We start from the raw sequence: 23,263 nt of genomic DNA, 5'->3' as shown, positions 1-23,263 counted from the left end.
GTGCATTGCTTGTTGGACAGGACTACCTGCACCTTCTGAATGCACATACACTGTTCATTTCCCAGGGGTTCCCTGCTTCTTCCTCCAACTGCAGACAATAGGACTTTTATCTCTGTCTTGAATATCTCTTTTATGTCTCACCATAATATGGCAGAGCTGAGCTATTCACTAATATTCAGATTGTACAGCTCTTTAGCTCTTTATAATGACATTTGAATTCTGGTGTCCCAATATGGTCTTGACATGAGCTGCAAATGTATGCTCAGGTCTGTGGAAATAAGACAGTCAGACAGTTACTCCAAGCTAAGGCAGGTAGCAGCAGCAGCAACCATGGGTGCAGGCTTTCTCATAATATGTGGCAAAGTGCAAAGGGATCTCTCTGCCCCTTTATGAGGAGGAGCTCAAGGTAGGTGGAGTGACCACATAAGAGGGATCTATGCCACAATGTTATGATGCAAAGGTTCCCCCCATTGTTATACCATTTATTAACTTGGGTGAAGAGTACAGCATGGTATTCTGGAATACATTTAAACATGTCACTGCACCAAGCTATTTTGTCAGCATTTACAGATGTGGGGTTTTATGAATCACTCACTCTTATCATGGCAGAATTAACCGCCGAGTATAATACTGCACTTATTCTTTGCTGCTCCCTATGGAAAAAGGTCATAATTCCAACATGCTACATGTCCTCTGTTTTTTTTTTCCACTTGTAAGGAGAGAGTTGGTATAGAACTCCTACAATGAATGTGCTAGCATTTGCATTCCATAGTGTGAACCACTTTGCCTCCACTTATCCTTCTTTTATCACTTTTTCTTCTTCTATTGCTATGATCTCATTCTTTATATAGAGTTGTACAGTTCCAATACCACTTCCAGTTTTGCTTTCCATCGTCACCTCACCTGTATGCTGTGATATATTTTAGCAGTAAAGAATCTCCTTCATATCTTTGTAAAAATAATTGTTTATGCTTTAATAAAACTTCTGTCTAGCATGTTGCAAGCAGTTATGTCATTTAACAAAGTACCATTGTCTGAAATAACATTCCTACTAAGTAAAAAATATTATTTAGACACATTAAATATTTGTTTTTATAATTCTTAGCTGTTATTTTAATGGAATGATTTCTACAAACCGTTCAAACCAAGATAAGCTACCTAAAACACATACACATGGTTTTGCTCAGATAATACAGTGGATATAAAAAGTGTACACACCCCTGTTAAAATGCCAGGTTTTTGTGATATAAAAAAATGAAACCACATTAAATAATTTCAAAACTTTTCCCACCTTTAATGTGAAGTACAACCTGTACATTCAATTGAAAAACAAATCTGTTAGGGGAAAAATATAAAAAATAAATAACATAATACACTGGTTGCATACGTCTGCACACCCTTAAACTAATACTTTGTTGTGTATGCACACCTTTAAAGTAGTACTTTGCTGAAGCACCTTTTGTTTTAATTACAGCATTCAGTCTTCTTGGGTAGGAGTCTATCAGCATGGCACATCTTGACTTGGCAATATTTGCCCACTCTTCCTTACAAAAGTGCTCCAAATCTGTCAGATTGTGAAGTCATCTCTTGTGCACAACTCTCTTCAGGTCACCCCACATATTTTCTATTGGATTTGGGTCTGAGCTCTGCCTGGGCCATTTCAAAACTTTAATTTTCTTCTAGTGAAGCCATTCTTTTGTTGATTTGGATGTATGATTGGGGTCATTGTTGTGTTGAAAGGTGAAACTCCTCTTCATCTTCAGCTTTCTAGCAGATGCCTGAAGATTTTGGGACAAAAGTGACTGGTATTTGGAACTGTTCATAATTCCCTCCACCTTGACTAAAGTCACAGTTCCAGATGAAGAAAAACAACCCCAAAGCATGATACTGCCACCACCATGCTTCACCATGAGGTACGAAGTGTTGTTTTTGTGCCAAACGTACCTTTTGAAATTGTGGTCATAAAGTTCAACCTTGGTCTCATCAGACCATAACAAATTTTCCCATGTGCTTTTGTGAGACTTTATATATTTTTTTGAAAATTTTAACCAGGCCTGGATGTTTTTCTGTGCAAGAAAAGGCTTTCGTCTTGCAACCCTACCCCATAGTCCAGGCATATGGAGAATACAGGAGATTATTGTCACATGTAGTACACAGCCAGTACTTGCCAGAAATTCCTGCAGCTCCATCAGTGTTGCTGTAGGTCTCTTGGCAGCCTCCCTGACCAGTTTTCATCTTGTCTTTTCATCAGTTTTGGAGGGACGTCCAGTTCTTTGCTACGTCACTGTTGTCCCATATTTTCCCCACTTTTTGATGACTGTCTTTGCTAGTTCCATGCTATATCCAATGCTGTGGAAATGTTTTTGTACCCTTCTCCTGACTGACACCTTTCAACAATGAGATCTCTTTGATGCTTTGTAAGCTCTCTCCAAACCATGGCTTTTGCTGTAGCAGGCAACTAGGTAAATATCAGGTAAATTCTACTAGGACAGCTGAACTTTATTTGGGGTTAAGAAATCTCTTTAATTGATGGCAGGTGTGTACCCAAGAAAACTGAATGCTGTAATTAAATCAAAAGGTGCTTCAATAAAGTATTAGTTTAAGGGTGTGCACACACAACAAAGTATTAGCTTAAGGGTGTGCACACTTATGCAATCAGCGTATTGTACGTTTTTATTTTTTATGTATTTCCCCTAACAGATTTGTTTGTTTTTCAATTGAATTGTACAGGCTATAGGTCACATTAAAGGTGGGAAAAGTTATGAAACGATTTACTGTGGTCTCATTTTTTTATATCACAAAAACCTGGCATTTTAACAGGGATGTGTACACTGTATGTCATGACTTGCAAAAATCATATATTAGGAGTTTGAAGAATATAATTTGAAAGGAAAATAGAACATGTAAATTTGTTCTGTTCTCTTATGTGAAATGTGGCAGTTGATTTATAATCCATTATGTTTTCTTGGATAATAATAGCTATCACTGAAATATACTTTAGTTAACCAGAAAATCCAATGTCTTCCATTCTAATGATGTTATATTTGATATATTGGCATCTGTTGATATTTTAAGCTAGTACTGTTATTTATTTCTCATAGTATAATAATGGATCATTGCTATTCAAAAACAACAGTGCTTATTGGACAGCCCAACCAGTGTGCCTATTGTAAATCGTGCATATACCATTAGAAAAAAGTATGGTAAATGGCCACTGAAATATTATTAAGCAGACAGACATTCTATTAGCATATGATGGGGACAGCGCAAAATACAAGGAAAACCAGGTACTTTCCACAAAACTAAAGAAACAGAAACATACATAATATCCCTTGTATTTCTGCACTTGTAAAATCTTGATTTTTTTTTGAACAGTAAAAAAAAAAAACTGCAGTGGAGATTGAGTTTTCTCTAATGCTTTCCCTGCACTACACTGATGTGGAGTGCAAGTCCCATGCACATGCGCATTACATTAGTATATAGAAGGCAACACAAAAGAAGACTGAAGTTCCATTCTACAATGACATTATTTAAGAAAGGTAAGATATCTCTTTCTTAAATAATGTCATTGTATAATAACAATAATCCAGTCCTGTGTGTGAGTATATCTGGATTTACCCACAGTTGCCTTTTTTTAATAACTCAGTATGAACTGTGGGTAAATCCTGGGATACCCACACACAGTCCTGGGTAAATCCTGGTATACCCACACACAGTCCTGGGTAAATCCTGGTATATCCTGGCATACTCACACACAGTTATGAGTAAATCCTGGTATATCCTGGTATACCCACACACAGTTTTAGATTACTGCTTAAGTATTTTTCCATTTGTAATGCAATGCAGCTTCAAACATACTGCTAATTCAGGGAAAGGTTACTGCATCTAAATGATTTTTTCCCTTAATTTAGGACAAAAAATGAAATGCATTTATTTTTTCTTTCTTTCTAGAATTTCTACAAAGAAATTGGCAGGCAAGCAATGTATATCAGGTAACGTTATCATTTTAATCCTTATTGTAGCTGCTATGTAATATATATATATGTCATCCTAAAGCTCATATCATTGTTTACTAAAGATTTTTCGATGTATATTTGTTAGCATATGTACTGTGTAAATAAAATGTAGATAAATATTTTCATCTTAGAGCTGTAGCACAATGCATCTTTTATTTTTTTTAATTTAGTAAAAAAGAATAATGTGAAAATGAGGCATAGACCATTATTAAATTATGCATTTCACATTGATTCCTTAGATGTCCATATTATTTAGCTGTGATATTCATTATTGTCTTTGAACCAACCACCTTGCTAACCAAAAATGTGCGTATCTAATCATGAATTCTACTTTGGCTTCTCAAAATACTATCACATAGAAGAGTATCTCATTTATCTGTGATTTATTTACTGAAAGTAATACTTTTTTTTTTACTCATAAGTTTTTATTAATTTTCTTGAAATTTTAACAAAGACTACTTGTAGATTATCCAAAATAAATATCAATATGTAAATAATAACAAGAGTAACAGAATATTTACATTATATACATTGGCCTGAGTAAAAATTATAAAATAAACCAATCTAAGTCAAATATGCATATATTTTAGATATAAGTTTATCTTTCATCTTCTTGATACTGAGCTTTCAAGAAGAGACTGAATCCATTCTCAATACTTTTTAATGCTCATTTTAGTAGAATTAGTAATTATTGCCTTATTATACAACCCACTTTTAATCTGCAGGCCATGCAGTGCATCTTCTCAGGACCTCAGACCAACATTCGTGTGATACCTGTGAGACTACCCACCCCTTTACAGTGACCTACACATGCCCTTTGCCTGTGTCTCCTGTAGGTTACTCCATAGTGTACGCAGCCAAGATACACAGTGGTGTGGAATAAATGCTATCACGCTTTTACTGTCTGGTCAGAGCTTCAGGCTGTAATCCATCTCAGAATGTAAAAATGCTTGGCTGTTTCTCCCCTGGTGGTAATCTCAGTTGTGTAGTTTTTGGTTACACCTTTCATCATACATCTGTCTTTGTTTGGAACAGATCTTGGGTGTCTAATACAGATTCTACCCTAGACAAACTTATGACTCAGTGACTGTTCTTCTTCTTCGCCCCAAAGGGAAATAAGTCAAAAGTCTTACCTCTTCCAGTTTATCTTATTTTTTTATTTTATTTGTCCTTTGGTTGTGAAGATAGGTGAAGGCTGCCAGCCTAGCCATATAAAATTTTGTAGATAATTCTGTCATTTGTAAATATTAATGTAAGCCACAGGCTCATTCTCTTAACTGTGAATTGGATATTGAACAGTAAAAATGTAACAACAGTGCACACTGCTGTAAGAAAGCTAAGTCAGGCATTTTATGACTGTCTTTGATGTCAAAATTCGAAGCCAATATGTCTAGAGGGAGGCATCCTGCTTATTGTTTTAAGACCAGAGTTAATGGCTAGAATTTGCATGTATAAATATCCTTTATTGCTCTGGTTTCTGACGAGGTGTAAAGAATGTAAATGTAGTTTCTGTTAGCCTGGGAACACCAGAGAAGTGTGAAGAATAATGTCATGTGAAGCAGATCTGTGTTATCAATTTAAAGAAAGAGAATCAGAGAGCTCAGAGCATTTTGTCTTGAGAACATCCAGCATCACCAGAACTGCTTTGCTCTAGATGTAAGTTATTTAGAACTGAGTTTTCTCTTAGATACAGGTAGGAAATAGAAAGATTAGACTAGTGTGTTTTCTGTGATGTCAGAAGTATTATTTTAAGTATTTCTCTGTGATCTCTGAACTCTTGACTAGCACTGTGTAGTAAGAAGTATTGTCTTGTGTTTTTATTATTTATTATTACATATTTTTAAACCTTTCCACTGTGGCTGTTTTATGTAGAGTTAATTTAAGCTCTAGAGTACATTGCATGTATATAGTGATACTGTACCAAGTCACTCTAATAAGCCTTGGCTGTTCGGTCACACTTACCATTTGGGTAATAATATTGCACAGTAATAATTGGACACCCTTTCAGAAGGGCCTTTGAGTAGCTGATATTAGTGGGTGGTGGCAGCTGGTATTAAATTTTGAACTGGGCACAAAAGGGGCACAGCTGGAGAACCCGTGCCAGCCTTCCCCAGGAGTGCCTGTGTGGTTGTATATAACTCTTATCTCAAAGTGTGTGTGTGTGTGTGTGTGTGTGTGTGTGTGTGTGTGTGTGTGTGTGTGTGTGTGTGTGTGTGTGTGTGTGTGTGTGTGTGTGTGTGTGTCATCTACTTGGGCAGGGACACAAAGCACTGTTTGGACAGAGAGGGTGCTGGAGGTTTTAGCTTACCCACTAGGCTGAGATCTGGACCCTATAGCTGTGCCAGTGGGGAGTCTCATTGGGGACCTGGAGAGAAGGAGAGAAACCAGCACCAGACTGACTGTGATCTCTGTGTGCACTTCAGGGAAATTGTACTTTACTGTGTATGTATTTATTCTCCTTTCCCTATATGGACGCCCCTCACTGGTGTTAGTGGTAAGGATTGAGGCTCCTTGATTGCTGGGCCAAGGCATGGGTGTCACATATTAATTGTTTGGCAGTGGCGGGATATCCAGACCACATATTAATTGTCTGGCAAATACTAATTGGCTTGTAGTGGTGTGTGTAGAGTGAATTCCTGTAGCTTGTGTACAGTGATCACTGAAAATGTTTTGTATTCTAAATCAGCCATGCAGTGAATACTCAGAGTTCAGATCACAATTGTTTTATTTCTTTTGTTAGCTTAGTTAGTCAGGGAGAGCAGGAAGCATGTCAGCAGAGGAGTACGGAAAGCTGACAAGGAGCCAGCTGGCTAAGAAGTGCCAGGCTAGGGGGACTGGTGCATGGAAACCTGACTAAGGCAGACATGATTGCAGCTTTGGTCACAGCTGCATCAGAAAACAGCAACCAGGAGGACGATCAGACTGGCAGTGGAAATGTACCACCCTCAGAGAATGGACAGCTCAGCCTTTCTGCAGAGGACTTAAAAATCCATCTGGGGTTAAAGAGACTTGAGTTGGAGGCCAGGCATTTGGAAATAAAAGCAGGTGAGAGACTGAGATGTCTGCAGGCTGGAAAGAATGAGAAACTGCTATGCCTGGAAGCTGAGGAAAAGTAGAGGCAGAGGCAACATGAGAGGGAGATGGTGACTCTTCGCCAGAGTCATGGAGGTAATGGGGAAGGGAGTAACTGGACCCCAGAAGCACCAAAGGTCAGTAATTTTCTTCCTCAGTTTAAAGAGGGGGATAATTTTGATAGTTTCATTCATATATTTGAGAGGGTATGTAAACAGTATGATGCTGATGAAAAGCTCTGGGTACAGTTCCTGACTCCCTTACTCCATGGTAAAGCTGTAACTGTGTTGTCTAAAATGTCTGATGTTGACTGTTTTAATTACACTGGTGTTAAGCATCACTTGTTAGAATGTTTTAAGCTAACACCTGAAACTTATAGGAAAAAGTTTTTTGACCATAGATGCAAGGCAGATGAAAGTGTGTGCGAGTATGTTGCTGAACTGAGCACTTATTTTCATAGGTGGGTGAGTGGATGTCAGGTCATCACTTTTGAAGGGCTGGCAGACCTTTGGGTGAGGGAACAAGCCCTTAGTACTTTGCCTGAGGACATGAGGGTCTGGGTAGCTTATAGATAATTTGCTACTTCAGAGGAGTTGGGGAAGAAAGGAGACATATACCTAGCAAGCAGGGAATCTCTGCACAGGAAAGGAACCCACAGTACTGCTCATGGGTCTAAAGGAACCCGTGGTGGGCAGCACAGACTGCCCTAACAAAATCTGCCAGTAGCAGGGGAAGCCACTAGTCCAGATACAGGTCCAGGGCCTAGGGTTAAATGTCTTGAATGCAACCAGTGGGCCCATGTGGCATATAGATGTCCATGGAGGCAAGGTGGGGAACAAAAGGTGAGAAAGTCAGTAAGTGGGAAAGACAAAATGCCAATAATAGGTTGTCTTGAGACAACCAGAGTACCAAACTACCATCCTGCAGATGTCCTGATAGGGAAGGATTTGGATGAGGCAGTAGCCTGTGCTTATGCAGTTACACGCAGTCAGGCTAGGAGACAAGCATCTGGTTCTGGTATCCTGGGGGAGACCCAGACAGACTGCATACTTGCAGCCAGGACTGGTGAGGTGATTACTTCAGGGAGCGAGCTACTCTGTAGCAGTGAGACTGAATGTGAGCCACAGCTGTTTGTGGGTACTGATGTTCCCTTGGACAGAGTGACTACAAAGGTAGAGGTGAGTAGTAGTACCCAGGCTGACAGGGAGGCACCACTGTCAGGGGATGCCAGACGTCCTGTGGAAGGGGAGCTGGGAATGGTTACAAAGAGAGAGTTGAGAAAGGTTCAGCTCTCAGACCCTACATTGCAAGGCCTGAGGCAGGTAGCTAAGGAGGCACCTGATTCTCAAGGGAAGGGGGAATCTGTATACTGGGACAAAGAATTACTATATAGAGAGTGGACCCCTGAGGGAGGGCTAGAAGGTGAGAGAGTACAGCAGTTGGTAGTGCCTAGAGCCTACCATCTGGCACTTCTAATCATAGCCCATGATATTCCCTTTGCAGGTCATATGGGCATAAAACATACCAAGAGACATATTATGCAAAACTTCTATTGGACTGGAATTTCCAGAGATGTAACAGGGTACTGCAGGACCTGTGAGCAGTGCCAAAAGGTAGGCAAGGCAGGAGACAAGGTGAGAGCTCCTTTGGTGCCTTTGCCTGTGATTGAGGAGCCATCTCAGAGGGTAGCTATGCATATTGTGGGGCCTCTGAATACCCCTAGTTCCATAGGGAAAAAGTATATCCTAATGGTAGTGGATTATGCTACATGATACCCGGAGGCAGTGGCACTGTCCTCCATTGAATCAGAAAATGTGGCAAATGCTTTGTTAGAGATTTTCAGCAGGGTAGTTTTCCCAAAAGAAATACTGACTGACAGAGGTGCCAATTTCATGTTAGACCTGCTGGCTTGTTTGTGGAAGTCCTGTGGGGTGAAGCACCTGAAGACCACCCCCTACCATCCCCAGACTAATAGTCTTGTTCAGAGGTTAAACTCTACAATTGAGCCCATGCTATGGGCATTTGCAGACCATTTCAAGAGGGAGTGGGACAAATATTTGCCTCATCTGTTGTTTGCTTACAGAGAGGTTCCCCAAGAATCCACAGGTTTTTCACCTTTTGAGATGCTGTATGTGTGTAGGGTGACCTCTAGATTTAATTTGAGATGAGTGGGAAGGTGAGTGTGAGTCTCACAAGGAGTCTGTTGTGGCATATGTCCTAAACCTCAGGACAAGGCTCACAGAACTCATGGGCTTGGTCCAGGTAAACCTGGCAGAAGCCCAACAACAGAAAAAGGTGTGGTATGACAGGAATGCTCGAGCTAGAAAATATGCTGTGGGGCAGCAGGTAATGGTCATTCCTGTCAAACACAACAAGCTGCAAGCAGCTTGGGAGGGACCCTGCAAGGTGGTAAGAAAGGTAAGTGATGTTAACTACATGGTGGAACTGCTAAGCAGGAGCCAGGGTCACAAATTGTACCATGTTAACATGATGAAACCTTACCATGATAGGTAGGCAAGTGCCAGTGGGGAGTCTCATTAGGGACCTGGAGAGAAAAGGAGAAACCAGCCCCAAACTGACTGTAATCTCTGTGTGCTCTTAAGGGAAATTGTACTTTACTGTGTGTGTATTTATTATCCTTTCCCTATATGGATGCCCTCACTGGTGTTATTGGTGAGGATTGAGGCTCCTTAATTGCTGGGACAGGGCACAGGTGTGACATGGTAACCAGGATAGTCCAACTGAGTTAATGGCCAATTTTCAGCAGAGAGCAGGGGAGAAAAGCTCCACAACATACTCAAAAATATTTTAGCAGTAGCTGATGAACAATTATATACAAAGGGGGGAAAGCCCTACAACAGATTAAATATTTTACAATGAGCTGGGGAAAAAAGCTCCACAAAATACACATAAACCCATTTTCCAATAGCTGATAAGTAAGTTATATACAAGAGGAGAAAATCTCCACAACAGATGAAACGCAAACAGATTGAGTGTAAAATAATGGGGGCCGTTCCATTTTCTGAGTCTGAGCTCCATTGCGGATTGATATTCTGCCGTGAAGCGGGGGACACGTTCTTCTCAGCAGGCATTACTTGTACATTAATACCCTGCTGGAGAATGCTCCTTCTCCAGTAAGGGTACTGATGTACAGTTTGCTGGCTGTCTAAACCTGCTTAAAACTGAAAGTTGACTGCAGACTGCTCCTTTTGGAAATACAGTATACTGTACTATGCAAAAGCACAGCTAGGGCAGGGTGAAGGGAGTGGCTACCCTGTGGGTAAGATGTTAGACTTATGGTTTTGTGGTACTAGCAATCAGAAATCATTGCTGATACTGTATTTGCAGCCACTTTTTTTTGGACCTCAAATAGTAGTCATAGAGAGGACCTGTTATTTTGTTCCTCATCTCATAGTGAGGTCCTTTTTTTACTCCTCAACTTATAGTTGAGGGGTACTAGATCAGATGTGATTACATATGAGTGGCAGTTTGCTGCAATGAAATCTGATGAGGGGTGATAAAGGTCATCAAAAATAGTGCCTGTCAGGAGACAAGCATCTGAGAAGCCAAACCAGCCCATTTAAAATGAAGTTGAGAAAACATCCTATGTTAGATGGATAAAGCTCTGACCACAACCCAGTTGACTTGAGTTCATTTAGCAGCCTGGGTGACTTATGGGCTGCTAGGGAGGATGGGTGGTGTCTAGTCTGGGGGCAGTGAGGTTTTCCAGCCCACTTTGACTGACAATCTGGTGTTGTGTGGCCAAGGTCTCACAAACTACCAAAAGCATGATCCATTCTAGGATTGGTGTGCACAGTGGCTGCCCAAGCCAGTGATGGTAGCTCCAATACCTCACATGCAATGGAGATTTCATTGGTGGACTTGTAGAGCATAGTCAGTCCTGGTGGTGATGCAGGTGTGTGCAAAACCACATAGGGTTTGGCTTAGAGCTGTAACAGATAAAGGCTCCCAGTTGATAGGGTGCGGATGAGAGCATGAGCACCACCCCTCCCCAGTGTCATCCCAATTGATGCCCCACTGTACATGTTCTTGCACTGGCAGATCCGTGGGAATAAGTGGGTCCATATAGGAATGGAGAGGTTTAATGATTGTTGGGCAGAGGGGAAAAAAGATGCAGGGGAATAAAAAGAAAAAAGATGCAAAATCATTCCACATGACACTTGGTCTGAAGAGACTAGCAAGCCTGAGGAGGGCCGCAGTTTCTCCATCCATAAGGTCATGAAATACTGAAATTGTAAATAAATGCACCTTCATCACTGTATAATTTAAGTCCAGTTAATCTGGTATTTAAGGAAGGACAGCTCCATCTATAAGTTCATTAACAGTAGTGGTACTGGGTTCTTGTGCAGAGGACCTCCACTTAGTGGAATATATCCACCTAGCAAAAAGTTTACTGGCAGCCTTCAACACTTTCAAGAAGATAAGCAAAAGGTTTAGTAAGATCAAGGGATCTAAATCACAACTAGGCCTAAAGGTAGAGCATCATAAGGAAAGTTCACTAGTTCAAAGCAGGACAACCTGCTGTATTTTTAAAAACATAATAACCTGAATCTACAGTCTTCTTGACCACCATCTCCAATGAGGATAAATCTCTGTATTCCTTTTTAACTCCATCTAGAAAGATCAGGATCACTTCTTCTGAGTCTATCTAGAAAGTTCAGGATTAAGGGGAAAAGTTAGATGGCAAACAAGAAGGTGACCTGCTGCTGATGTGAGACATTATCCATTAAAGCAAGATGGCAGCCATTACAAACTCCCTTATGACCTGCTGAATCAACTAGAACTGTGCTGTATCTTGAAATGAAAAAAGCAATTTCTAGGTCACATGACATCTGGAAGATTTTATCTGTAGGGTCCCCATATCATAACTTCAAGAAGGCGACTGAAACTGCAGCTAAAGCTGTCTGTTGTCACTTGTATATCCCTAACCATGAACTACTGTAACGATAATGCTATTGTCAGCTGATCACTGACAGATAGGCAAGTCATCTCTATTAAAGGACTACAGGTGAGCCTCATTATCTTTCATTATGTAACATACAACAGTCTAGTTGTCTGACCTCAACAAAGGAGAATTTCTGCCCCGCATTCAAAGCCAGGAGAGCATGAAACCCAGTCCTTATCCTAAGAAGGTTATTGTGCAAACTCAGCTCCTATTCACTGCATTAACCTGTACCTATTTATACACCATGTAAGTAAGGCTTTCCAACCTACCAATAAAACAATATCATTATAACCTGTAATAGACTTACTGGAAGAAAGATAAAGCCTCTGCTAATGCAAGGTGGAATTGAAGTAATATCCATGATAGTATACTGACTCTACAACTACTGAAAACTCATTATCCACTAGAACGCCTTCATCTGCAGCTATAAAAAAGGCAGCTGCCATGAAGTTCAGTTAACATTGAAGAGTGCAGGCCCAGTTCTGTAACTTTACCCAGGACAGCAGCTTCGCTATTTCCTGGGCCTGATCTTTGGCCAGGAGTGAACAGCACTGATAAATGACTAATACTGCCCCAGTGAAGGGAATCTTATGCTGTGATATTTATTCTACCAAGTAGTCCCTCTGTGGGATCCCAAAGAGCATGACAACAGGATCCACAATACTGTAAGATTTGTCAACTAGAAAGTGTTTGTTCCACAACCAACACCTTAGAGAAGACTGTAGTGGAGTGTACAGAGTAAGAGGAGGACATGAACAGGTAGCATCATAATGTAGTGTAGTGTACAGAGTAAGAGGAGGACGTGAACAGGTAGCATCATAATGTAGTGGAGTGTACAGAGTAAGAGGAGGATGTAAACAGGTAGCATCATAATGTAGTGGAGTGTACAGAGTAAGAGGAGGACGTGAACATGTAGCATCATAATGTAGTGGAGTGTACAGAGTCAGAGGAGGACGTGAACTGGTAGCATCATAATGTAGTGGAGTGTACAGAGTAAGAGGAGGACATGAACAGGTAGCATCATAACGTAGTGTAGTGTATAGAGTAAGAGGAGGATGTGAACAGGTAGCATCATAACGTAGTGTAGTGTATAGAGTAAGAGGAGGATGTGAACAGGTAGTATCATAATGTAGTGGAGTATACAGAGTAAGAGGAGGATGTGAACAGGTAGCATCATAATGTAGTGGAGTGTACAGAGTAAGAGGAGGACGTGAACAGGTAGCATCATAGTGTAGTGGAATATAAAGAGCAATAGGAGGATGTGAACAGGTAGCATCATAATGTAGTGGAGTGTACAGAGTAAGAGGAGGATGTGAACAGGTAGAATCATAATGTAGTGGATTGTACAGAGTCAGAGGAGGACGGGAACAGGTAGCATCATAATGTAGTGGAGTATACAGAGTGAGAGGAGGATGTGAACAGGTAGCATCATAATGTAGTGGAGTGTATAGAGTAAGAGGAGGATGTGAACAGGTAGCATCATAATGTAGTGGAGTGTACAGAGTAAGAGGAGGACGTGAACAGGTAGCATCATAATGTAGTGGAGTATACAGAGTAAGAGGAGGACGTGAACAGGTAGCATCATAATGTAGTGGAGTGTACAGAGTAAGAGGGGGATGTGAACAGGTAGCATCATAATGTAGTGGAGTGTACAGAGTAAGAGGAGGACATGAACAGGTAGCATCATAATGTAGTGGAGTGTACAGAGTAAAAGGAGGACATGAACAGGTAGCATCATAATGTAGTGGAGTGTTCAGAGTAAGAGGAGGACGTGAACAGGTAGCATCATAATGTAGTGGAATGTATAGAGTAAGAGGAGAACATGAACAGGTAGCATCATAATGTAGTGAAGTGTACATAGTAAGAGAAGGACGTGAACAGGTAGCATCATAATGTAGTGGAGTGTACAGAGTAAGAGGAGGATGTGAACAGGTAGCATCATAATGTAGTGGAGTGTACAGAGTAAGAGGAGGATGTGAACAGGTAGCATCATAATGTACTGGAGTGTACAGAGTAAGAGGAGGACGTGAACAGGTAGCATCATAATGTAGTGGAGTGTACAGAGTAAGAGGAGGATGTAAACAGGTAGCATCATAACGTAGTGGAGTGTACAGAGTAAGAGGAGGACGTGAACATGTAGCATCATAATGTAGTGGAGTGTACAGAGTAAGAGGAGGACGTGAACAGGTAGCATCATAATGTAGTGGAGTGTACAGAGTAAGAAGAGGACATGAACAGGTAGCATCATAATGTAGTGGAGTGTACAGAGTAAGAGCAGAACATGAACAGGTAGCATCATAATGTAGTGGAGGGTACAGAGTAAGAGGAGGAAGTGAACAGGTAGCATCATAATGTAGTGGAGTGTACAGAGTCAGAGGAGGACGTGAACAGGTAGCATCATAATGTACTGGAGTGTATAGAGTAAGAGGAGGACGTGAACAGGTAGCATCATAATGTACTGGAGTGTACAGAGTAAGAGGAGGACGTGAACAGGCAGCATCATAATGTAGTGGAGTGTACAGAGTAAGAGGAGGATGTGAACAGGTAGCATCATAAAATGTAGTGGAGTGTACAGAGTAAGAGGAGGACGTGAACAGGTAGCATCATAATGTAGTGGAGTGTACAGAGTAAGAGGAGGACGTGAACAGGTAGCTTCATAATGTAGTGGAGTGTACAGAGTAAGAGCAGGACGTGAACAGGTAGCATCATAATGTAGTGGAGTGTACAGAGTCAGAAGAGGATGTGAACAGATAGCATCATAATGTAGTGGATTGTACAGAGTAACTGGAGGATGTGAACAAGTAGCATCATAATGTAGTGAAGTGTACAGAGTAAGAGGAGGACGTGAACAGGTAGCATCATAATGTAGTGGAGTGTACAGAGTAAGAGGAGGACATGAGCAGGTAGCATCATAATGTAGTGGCGTGTACAGAGTAAGAGGAGGATGTAAACAGGTGGCATCATAATGCAGTGGAGTGTATAGAGTAAGAGGAGGACGTGAACAGGTAGCATCATAATGTAGTGGAGTATACAGAGTAAGAGGAGGATGTGAACAGGTAGCATCATAATGTAGTGGAGTGTACAGAGTAAGAGGAGGATGTGAACAGGTAGCATCATAATGTAGTGGAGTGTACAGAGTAAGAGGAGGATGTGAACAGGTAGCATCATAATGTAGTGGAGTGTACAGAGTAAGAGGAGGATGTGAACATGTAGCATCATAATGTAGTGGAGTGTACAGAGTAAGAAGAGGACATGAACAGGTAGCATCATAATGTAGTGAAGTGTACAGAGTAAGAGGAGGACGTGAACAGGTAGCATCATAATGTAGTGTAGTGTACAGAGTAAGAGGAGGACATGAGCAGGTAGCATCATAATGTAGTGGCGTGTACAGAGTAAGAGGAGGATGTAAACAGGTGGCATCATAATGCAGTGGAGTGTATAGAGTAAGAGGAGGACATGAACAGGTAGCATCATAATGTAGTGGAGTGTACAGAGTAAGAGGAGGACGTAAACAGGTAGCATCATAATGTAATGGAGTGTACAGAGTAAGAGGAGGACGTGAACAGGTAACATCATAATGTAGTGGAGTGTACAGAGTAAGAGGAGGACATGAACAGGTAGCATCATAATGTAGTGGAGTGTACAGAGTAAGAAGAGGACATGAACAGGTAGCATCATAATGTAGTGGAGTGCACAGAGTAAGAGGAGGACTTGAACAGGTGGCATCATAATGTAGTGGAGTGTACAGAGTAAGAGGAGGATGTGAACAGGTGGCATCATAATGTAGTGGAGTGTACAGTGTAAGAGTAGTATGTGAACAGGTAGCATCATAATGTAGTGGAGTGTACAGAGTAAGAGGAGGATGTGAACAGGTGGCATCATAATGTAGTGGAGTGCACATAGTAAGAGGAGGACGTGAACAGGTAGCATCATAATGTAGTGGAGTGTACAGAGTAAGAGGAGGATGTGAACAGGTAGCATCATAATGTAGTGGAGTGTACAGCGTAATAGGAGGACATGAACAGGTAGCATCATAATGTAGTGGAGTGTACAGACTAAGAGGAGGATGTGAACAGGTAGCATCATAAAGTGGTGGAGTGTACAGAGTAAGAGGAGGATGTGAACAGGTAGCATCATAATGTAGTGGAGTGCACAGAGTAAGAGGAGGACTTGAACAGGTGGCATCATAATGTAGTGGAGTGTACAGAGTAAGAGGAGGATGTGAACAGGTGGCATCATAATGTAGTGGAGTGTACAGTGTAAGAGTAGTATGTGAACAGGTAGCATCATAATGTAGTGGAGTGTACAGAGTAAGAGGAGGATGTGAACAGGTGGCATCATAATGTAGTGGAGTGTACATAGTAAGAGGAGGACGTGAACAGGTAGCATCATAATGTAGTGGAGTGTACAGAGTAAGAGGAGGATGTGAACAAGTAGCATCATAATGTAGTGGAGTGTACAGCGTAATATGAGGACGTGAACAGGTAGCATCATAATGTAGTTGAGTGTACAGAGTAAGAGGAGGATGTGAACAGGTAGCATCATAAAGTGGTGGAGTGTACAGAGTAAGAGGAGGATGTGAACAGGTAGCATCATAATGTAGTGGAGTGTACAGAGTCAGAGGAGGATGTAAACAGGTGGCATCATAATGTAGTGGAGTGTATAGAGTAAGAGGAGGACGTGAACAGGTAGCATCATAATGTACTGGAGTGTACAGAGTAAGAGGAGGATGTGAACAGGTAGCGTCATAATGTAGTGGAGTGTACAGAGTAAGAGGAGTATGTGAACAGGTAGCATCATAATGTAGTGGAGTGTACAGAGTAAGAGGAGGATGTGAACAGGTAGCATCATAATGTAGTGGAGTGTATAGAGTAAGAGGAGGATGTGAACAGGTAGCATCATAATGTAGTGGAGTGTACATAGTAAGAGGAGGACTTGAACAGGTAGCATCATAATGTAGTGGAGTGTACAGAGTAAGAGGAGGATGTGAACAGGTAGCATCATAATGTAATGGAGTGTACAGAGTAAGAGGATGACGTGAACAGGTAGCATCATAATGTAGTGGAGTGTACAGAGTAAGAGGAGGACGTGAACAGGTAGCATCATAATGTACTGGAGTGTACAGAGTAGGAGGAGGACGTGAAAAGGTAGCATCATAATGTAGTGGAGTGTACATACTAAGAGGAGGACGTGAACAGGTAGCATCATAATGCAGTGGAGTGTACAGAGTAAGAGGAGGACGTGAACAGATAGCATCATAATGTAGTGGAGTGTACAGAGTAAGAGGAGGACGTGAACAGGTAGCATGATAATGTAGTGGAGTGTACAGAGTGAGAGGGGGATGTGAACAGGTAGCATCATAATGTAGTGGAGTGTACAGAGTAAGAGTAGGCCGTGAATAGGTAGCATCATAATGTAGTAGAGTGTACAGAGTAAGAAAAGGATGTGAACAGGTAGCATCATAATGTACTGGAGTGGCCAGAGTATGAGGAGGACGTGAACAGTTAGCATCATAATGTAGTGGAGTGTACAGAGTAAGAGGAGGATGTGAACAGGTAGCATCATAATGTAATGGAGTGTACAGAGTAAGAGGATGACGTGAACAGGTAGCATCATAATTTAGTGGAGTGTAGAGAGTAAGAGGAGGATGTGAAAAGGTAGCATCATAATGTAGTGGAGTGTACAGAGTAAGAGGAGGACGTGAACAGGTACCATCATAATGTAGTGGAGTGTACAGAGTAAGAGGAGGACGTGAACAGGTAGCATCCTAATGTAGTGGATGACACCTACTTCTTTTTGTGCAGTCCTTTAACAATGTAACATACTGCCTGGGCAAAGATCACCTGTGTCTAAGAGAGGCATCTAGAATAGCCAAGTGATTTTCTACCTTGAAGGCTGAGATCCTGAGATATGACATGAGGTGCAAACATACACCAGATGTTTTTTTCCTCGGCAGACTATTAGCAGAGTCAAGTTGATAATGGGTCTAATGAAAGTCAACTGAAGAAGTATTCATCAGAGCCCTTTCCAGAGACTCATTTACAATTTAGTTGGGTACCACAGCCAATTTCTCCACAGCCTACCCAATAAGAGAAAAGTAACTCAAACAACTAAAAGCTTCAGTGGATAGAATGGCAGTGAATAAACCTCTTTAACTCAACAGGTGCATAGGCTTAGACTACTTATTCTGTAGCAATGTAGCAAAGTGCTGTGGTCACCGAGATCTCTGCAAGAGTAAAGTGATCACATATTGGTCTCTCCCGGGGTGCTTACTGAGCATGGCCCTCCATTCATCTCATGGATCAGTGACAGCATCAGACTTCTTAGTAGTGGAAAGACCAGACACTTCACAGTTCCAGCCATAAATATGACATCCTTAAAGGAACCAGACCACATACATAAGACACCATTGTGCTGATAGTTAAAATGTGAAATATAATCTTTAAAGCAACAATTGAGGAATCTAAAAGTAAAGTGTGTCTCATCCTACATGTAAGGGTTTTTGCTCCCTAAATTTAGAATATCATAAGTTTGCGTGTTTCTAAAAATGGGGACTCATCTAATATTGAGCTGATCAGTGAGATGTATTGCTATCCATATCCTTTTATGAGAATAGAACCTTTGTCATCTTCTAATTAGCCAACCCAGGAGGTCTCAGGAGCTGGGGAACAAGCTCTTCTTAAGTAAATTATATGTAGGTCAGCCTGGTGTTACCTCATACCTCAGGTCTGAGGTATTCAACAAGCAGTGGGTATACAATGGGAGACTTGTGACAGACCACATGTGTGAGAGGATGTGTATGCTAAAGTTGGTGCTAGCATGTAAAAAACTCTGCAGTGTATGCTATTCTGCATTAGGTTGTAGTGCTTAAGGATGTTTTCTACAACCTGTCAGACACAGCATACCAGAGTCAAGGAGAGAACACCAATCTTACGCCATGGTACTGACTGTGGGACTGCCAGATGAAAGACGTTTAGCAGGTGCTTGATTGCCATTAACCAGTTTGGCAGTGTGTTGATATAACATAAAATGAAGATATCTGAGCAAAGTATCACTTCAGGGTATTCATTAGTAATCTCAGTGGCCTCTTCCATGTAAATTGGATGGCTGAATGTTCACGCATGTGAGATAAGATGCTAAAACTCTGGCTATCTGGGTTTCACTGGCAGGAGACCCTTGTTGACTTGGGTCTCTTGAGGCAGTGTAGCAATTGCCTCATGTCCATGAACAACCCTTTACTAATAACACACTCTAGTACAGAGTGCAAGAGATGAATTTACACCAAGAATCTAGAATGCATGCTCCCAATCATTCAAAACTGTAACCTGGAGAAGGTTGTTAACTCACCCACCACTACATATGTTCATAGTACCACTACTTATACCATACCACTACTCTTACACGTAGTACTCATCAAACACATAACTCCACATACACAGAGGTTCTCTTGAAAAATTTACTGAAACATTAGAGACCTCCAAAAGACAAGACTGCTACAACTAACAAAGTCCCAACAGCACCCATAACACATAGCAAAACCAGTGTCTCGTCCACCAAGCAATTAAGACGTAGCACTCAAAAACACATTTTCTTGTCATTGGAGACTCAGTAGGGAGACACACAGATGTCCCACTCACCAAGATGGACAAGGAGAAAGTCATGGTCAGTTGCCTGTTCGTTGCCAGGATTTGTTAGACCACACATACACTCAGGTCTCTCAGCAACAAGTACCATTATAACCCTGTCATAGTTCATGTTGGTGTGAATGACCTGAGATGTACCTCACTGGACTATATGAAGAGAGATATGGTTGAGCTCAATAATTGGCTCAGTTTTGATGCCACTCAAAGGTGATCCAGTTCCTGTCAACCTGGGAAGCCATGGTCGACAAACCTCTCTACTATGCCAGAGACGGTTAGGTTACCATACTTCGGGGTTTCCCCGGCCACGTCCTCTTTTTTGGGCTCCTGTCTGGGCGGTTTTAGAAAATTCTGCGATTTGTCCGGGTTTTAAAACCCGGACAAATCACAGAATTTTCAAAAAACAGACATCCCTATTTCGGAGTGTTTTCTCCGCTTTGTTTTTTTTTTTTTTTTTGATTGGCTCATATACCGGTATACGAGCCAATCAAAAAATGGAACTCTGTTCAATGTGGAACTGCTTGATGTTCCGCATTGAACAGAAGAGGGTTTGCTGTGCGCATTTTTGATTGGCTCGTATACCGGTATATGAGCCAATCAAAAAGGGCAGCTCTGTTCAGTGTGGAACTGCTTGATGTTCTGCACTGAACAGAAGAGAGTCCGCTGTGTGAGGTTTTGATTGATACCGGCATACGGGCCAATCAAAAATCCCCATAAATGGACCTTTTTTTTTTTTTCTTTTTTGCTCTTCAACCTAAGAGGGTAGCCGCACATATTTTTTCGTCCTCTTTTACATACAAACAAATATGGTAACCCTACACCTGGCACCTCTAGGCTTTCAGCTACTGGCAAAGGTTCTTGCCTCCCCCATAGTGCCTTTTTTAAGCAAGGTCTCAAAAACAACATTGCCAACTTGAAATTAACCAATCAAAACAAAATAAGGGTCATGCTGTTAAATGCTAGGAGCTTAAACCAAAAACTGAACTCCCTGGAAGCACTTTTATCACTAGAAGATGTAGATATCTGTCAAAAAAATGTGGTTCAAGGCCTCAGAGAGTACCCCAACCTTGCAAGGCTACAATACCTTCCACACCTTTAGACCATAAAATGAATGTGTGAAAACCAAAGGAGGTGGTGTTTCAATCTATATTAGAGATAAATTCACCTCCTGTCTAGTTAGACTGGAAAATTCCATGGGGTCCAGGTTATGGTGGGTAAGACCCCCTTTCAAGTCATAGCAAGTTATAGATCTCGCTCCATGATGCCCATGAAGCTTACTTGGCCAAAGTGGAGGTGATCCAAATTTCACTGGTTATGGAGGATTTCAATTATCCCACCATCAACTGGGAAACCTAAGCTAGCCCTAACTCGCTAACACAAAAGTTCCTTGACTTTGTTAATTCAAATGCATTGGAACAAATTGTCTGTAACCCAACAAGGGGAACAAACATTCTGGATCTGTTCCTCACCAACATGTCAAACAGATGCACTGCCACAATTGGCGGATCCTCATTAGTTAAAACTGACCACAAATCAGTCACCTTCGAGCTGGCACTAACACCAGAACTCACAAAGAGTGAAATCAGACTAAAAAACTTCACCAAGGTAAACTATATCCTTCTAGGTGAAGATATAAATGCATTCCAATTCCCACCCCAAGCAGGAAGTGGTAGCTACTCCGAAGCTTACACTAAAGCCTTGCATAATCAAATGCATAAGTTTATAAAATCAGCCATACCAGAAACAATCAAAGCCAGAACCCCAAGTAAAAAAAGCTGCCATGATGTACCTCCAGCATCAAAATACTTTAGAGTAAATGCAAAAAGTTGCTGTCCAAGAAAACAAAGGCAAGTTCCCAATAATGGAAAAGTACCCTACTCAGCCTCAACAGACAAATAAGACAACTTTTCAAATCCTCCAAGGGCTCCTTTGAGAGAACTTAGCAAGTACAGCCAAGGATAACCATAAGGCCTTTTACAGCTATATATGTAACCTATAAAGTAGGACCCAAGCATGTGCAGAACTAGTGGCCAATGGCATTAAACACACTGAACCCACAGAGATAGCAAACCTGCTAGTGGATAGGTCTGGCAAAAATTTCGCTCCCTTATCCCCTCCTAACTTACAACAACCCCAGCCCAACCCCCCCCCCCCCACCCTATACATCTGAAGAGCAGGTCATCAAAGCCTTGCCCAAGGCAAAAACACACAGTCTCTATGGGACCAGATGACTTCCAAGGCTGTCTTCTAAACAGGCTAAAACATGAACTAGCATCACCAGTAAGTACCCTTTTCAATCATAGCCTAACCACAGGCTTTGTTCCTGAGGAATGGAGAACAGCAACAGTTATTTCCCCTCCACAAAGGTGGCCTAGCAACAGACCCGAGGAATTACAGACCCATAAGCCTGACCAGTCTCATCTGCAAGGCCATGGAACGTATCATTTTGGACCTATAAATTAAGACATAGGTGACCTTCAAACTCTGGATCTTACCCAGTTAGGCACTGTGAAGGGGAAATCCTGTCTCTAAATCTAGTGGAATTCTTTGAAAATGTGAACAAGGCCACTGATGAGGCCATATCTGTGCACACAGCATACCTCAACCTGGCAAAGGCTTTCAACAAAATCCCACATTCAAGTATTACTGATAAACTTAGCAAACTGAATGTAAACCCCTTCATTGTAAGATGGGTTGCCAACTGGCTCATAAACCAGACACACACTATCAAAGTGGGTGACTCCACATCAGTCAGCAGACCTGTTACCAGTGGGGTGCCACAAGAGTCAGTGCTGGGTCCCCTATTGTTTAGTATATACTTCTCAGAAGTTCAGGTCAAAACTAAGGGGTTGTGGCTAACCAAGCTTGTAGATGACTGCAAACTAGGAGCAATCATTGAATCCGCAAATTATGTCAGTATACTCCAGGAGGGTGTCACGCAGACTAACGACTGATGTATTAGTCACAGTCTCAAACTGAATGCAAATAAATGCATCATCCTTCCCTTCAGCACAAACAATGTCCCCTCACACTATCAAATCAACAACAATACCCTAAGTATCCATGAAGTGGTTTGGGACCTGGCATCATAAGTTGACTGTGCCCTTAATTTCGACCACCATGTGTCTACTGTAGTAAGAAAAGCTTTCTGTGTAGCACACTTGATTAGTAAAGGCATCACCTCCAGAGCAAAAGAAGTTATAACCCCACCATACTCAGCACACATCCAGCCCATAATTGAGTATAACACCCCATTTGACATGTATCATACTAAGCACCTGCAGCAAGTAGAGAGAGCTCAGAGTTTTCTAAGAAAGAAGATCATGCCTCCAGCATGTGCCTTAAACAGACCAACTAAAGTCCCTGTCACTATACTCTGTATCATATAGACTTCTTAAGGAAAACCTATGCCTGGCTTACAAAGCAATCTCAGACCCAAAGCTAATGAACTTGCTGCACATCCATAAATCAAACGGGAGTAGAGCTACCCATTCCAGGGACCTAAATATGGCCTGTGACTTAAGTAGGACATGCTGGAGGTATAGCTTTATCTCCCAGCGACTGCCACA

The 23,263-nt window shown here is 41.5% G+C and overlaps 1 protein-coding gene across 1 annotated transcript in view; it reads left to right on the top strand.

Moving 5' to 3' along the window:
* LOC122795737 (dedicator of cytokinesis protein 1-like) overlaps positions 1–23,263 on the top strand; it is a 2,411,902-nt gene that overhangs the window by 1,115,276 nt on the left and 1,273,363 nt on the right. The window contains exon 7 of the mRNA XM_044064047.1: positions 3,952–3,992. Within this exon, the coding sequence (XP_043919982.1) occupies positions 3,952–3,992 (41 nt within the window). The remainder of the gene's footprint in view (positions 1–3,951; positions 3,993–23,263) is intronic.

The sequence above is a fragment of the Protopterus annectens genome, chromosome 2.part2 (genome assembly GCF_019279795.1).
Source record: "Protopterus annectens isolate FY-2018-M chromosome 2.part2, PAN1.0, whole genome shotgun sequence".
Lineage (NCBI taxonomy): Eukaryota > Metazoa > Chordata > Ceratodontiformes > Protopteridae > Protopterus > Protopterus annectens.
This window is presented reverse-complemented; position numbering and strand designations above follow the sequence as displayed.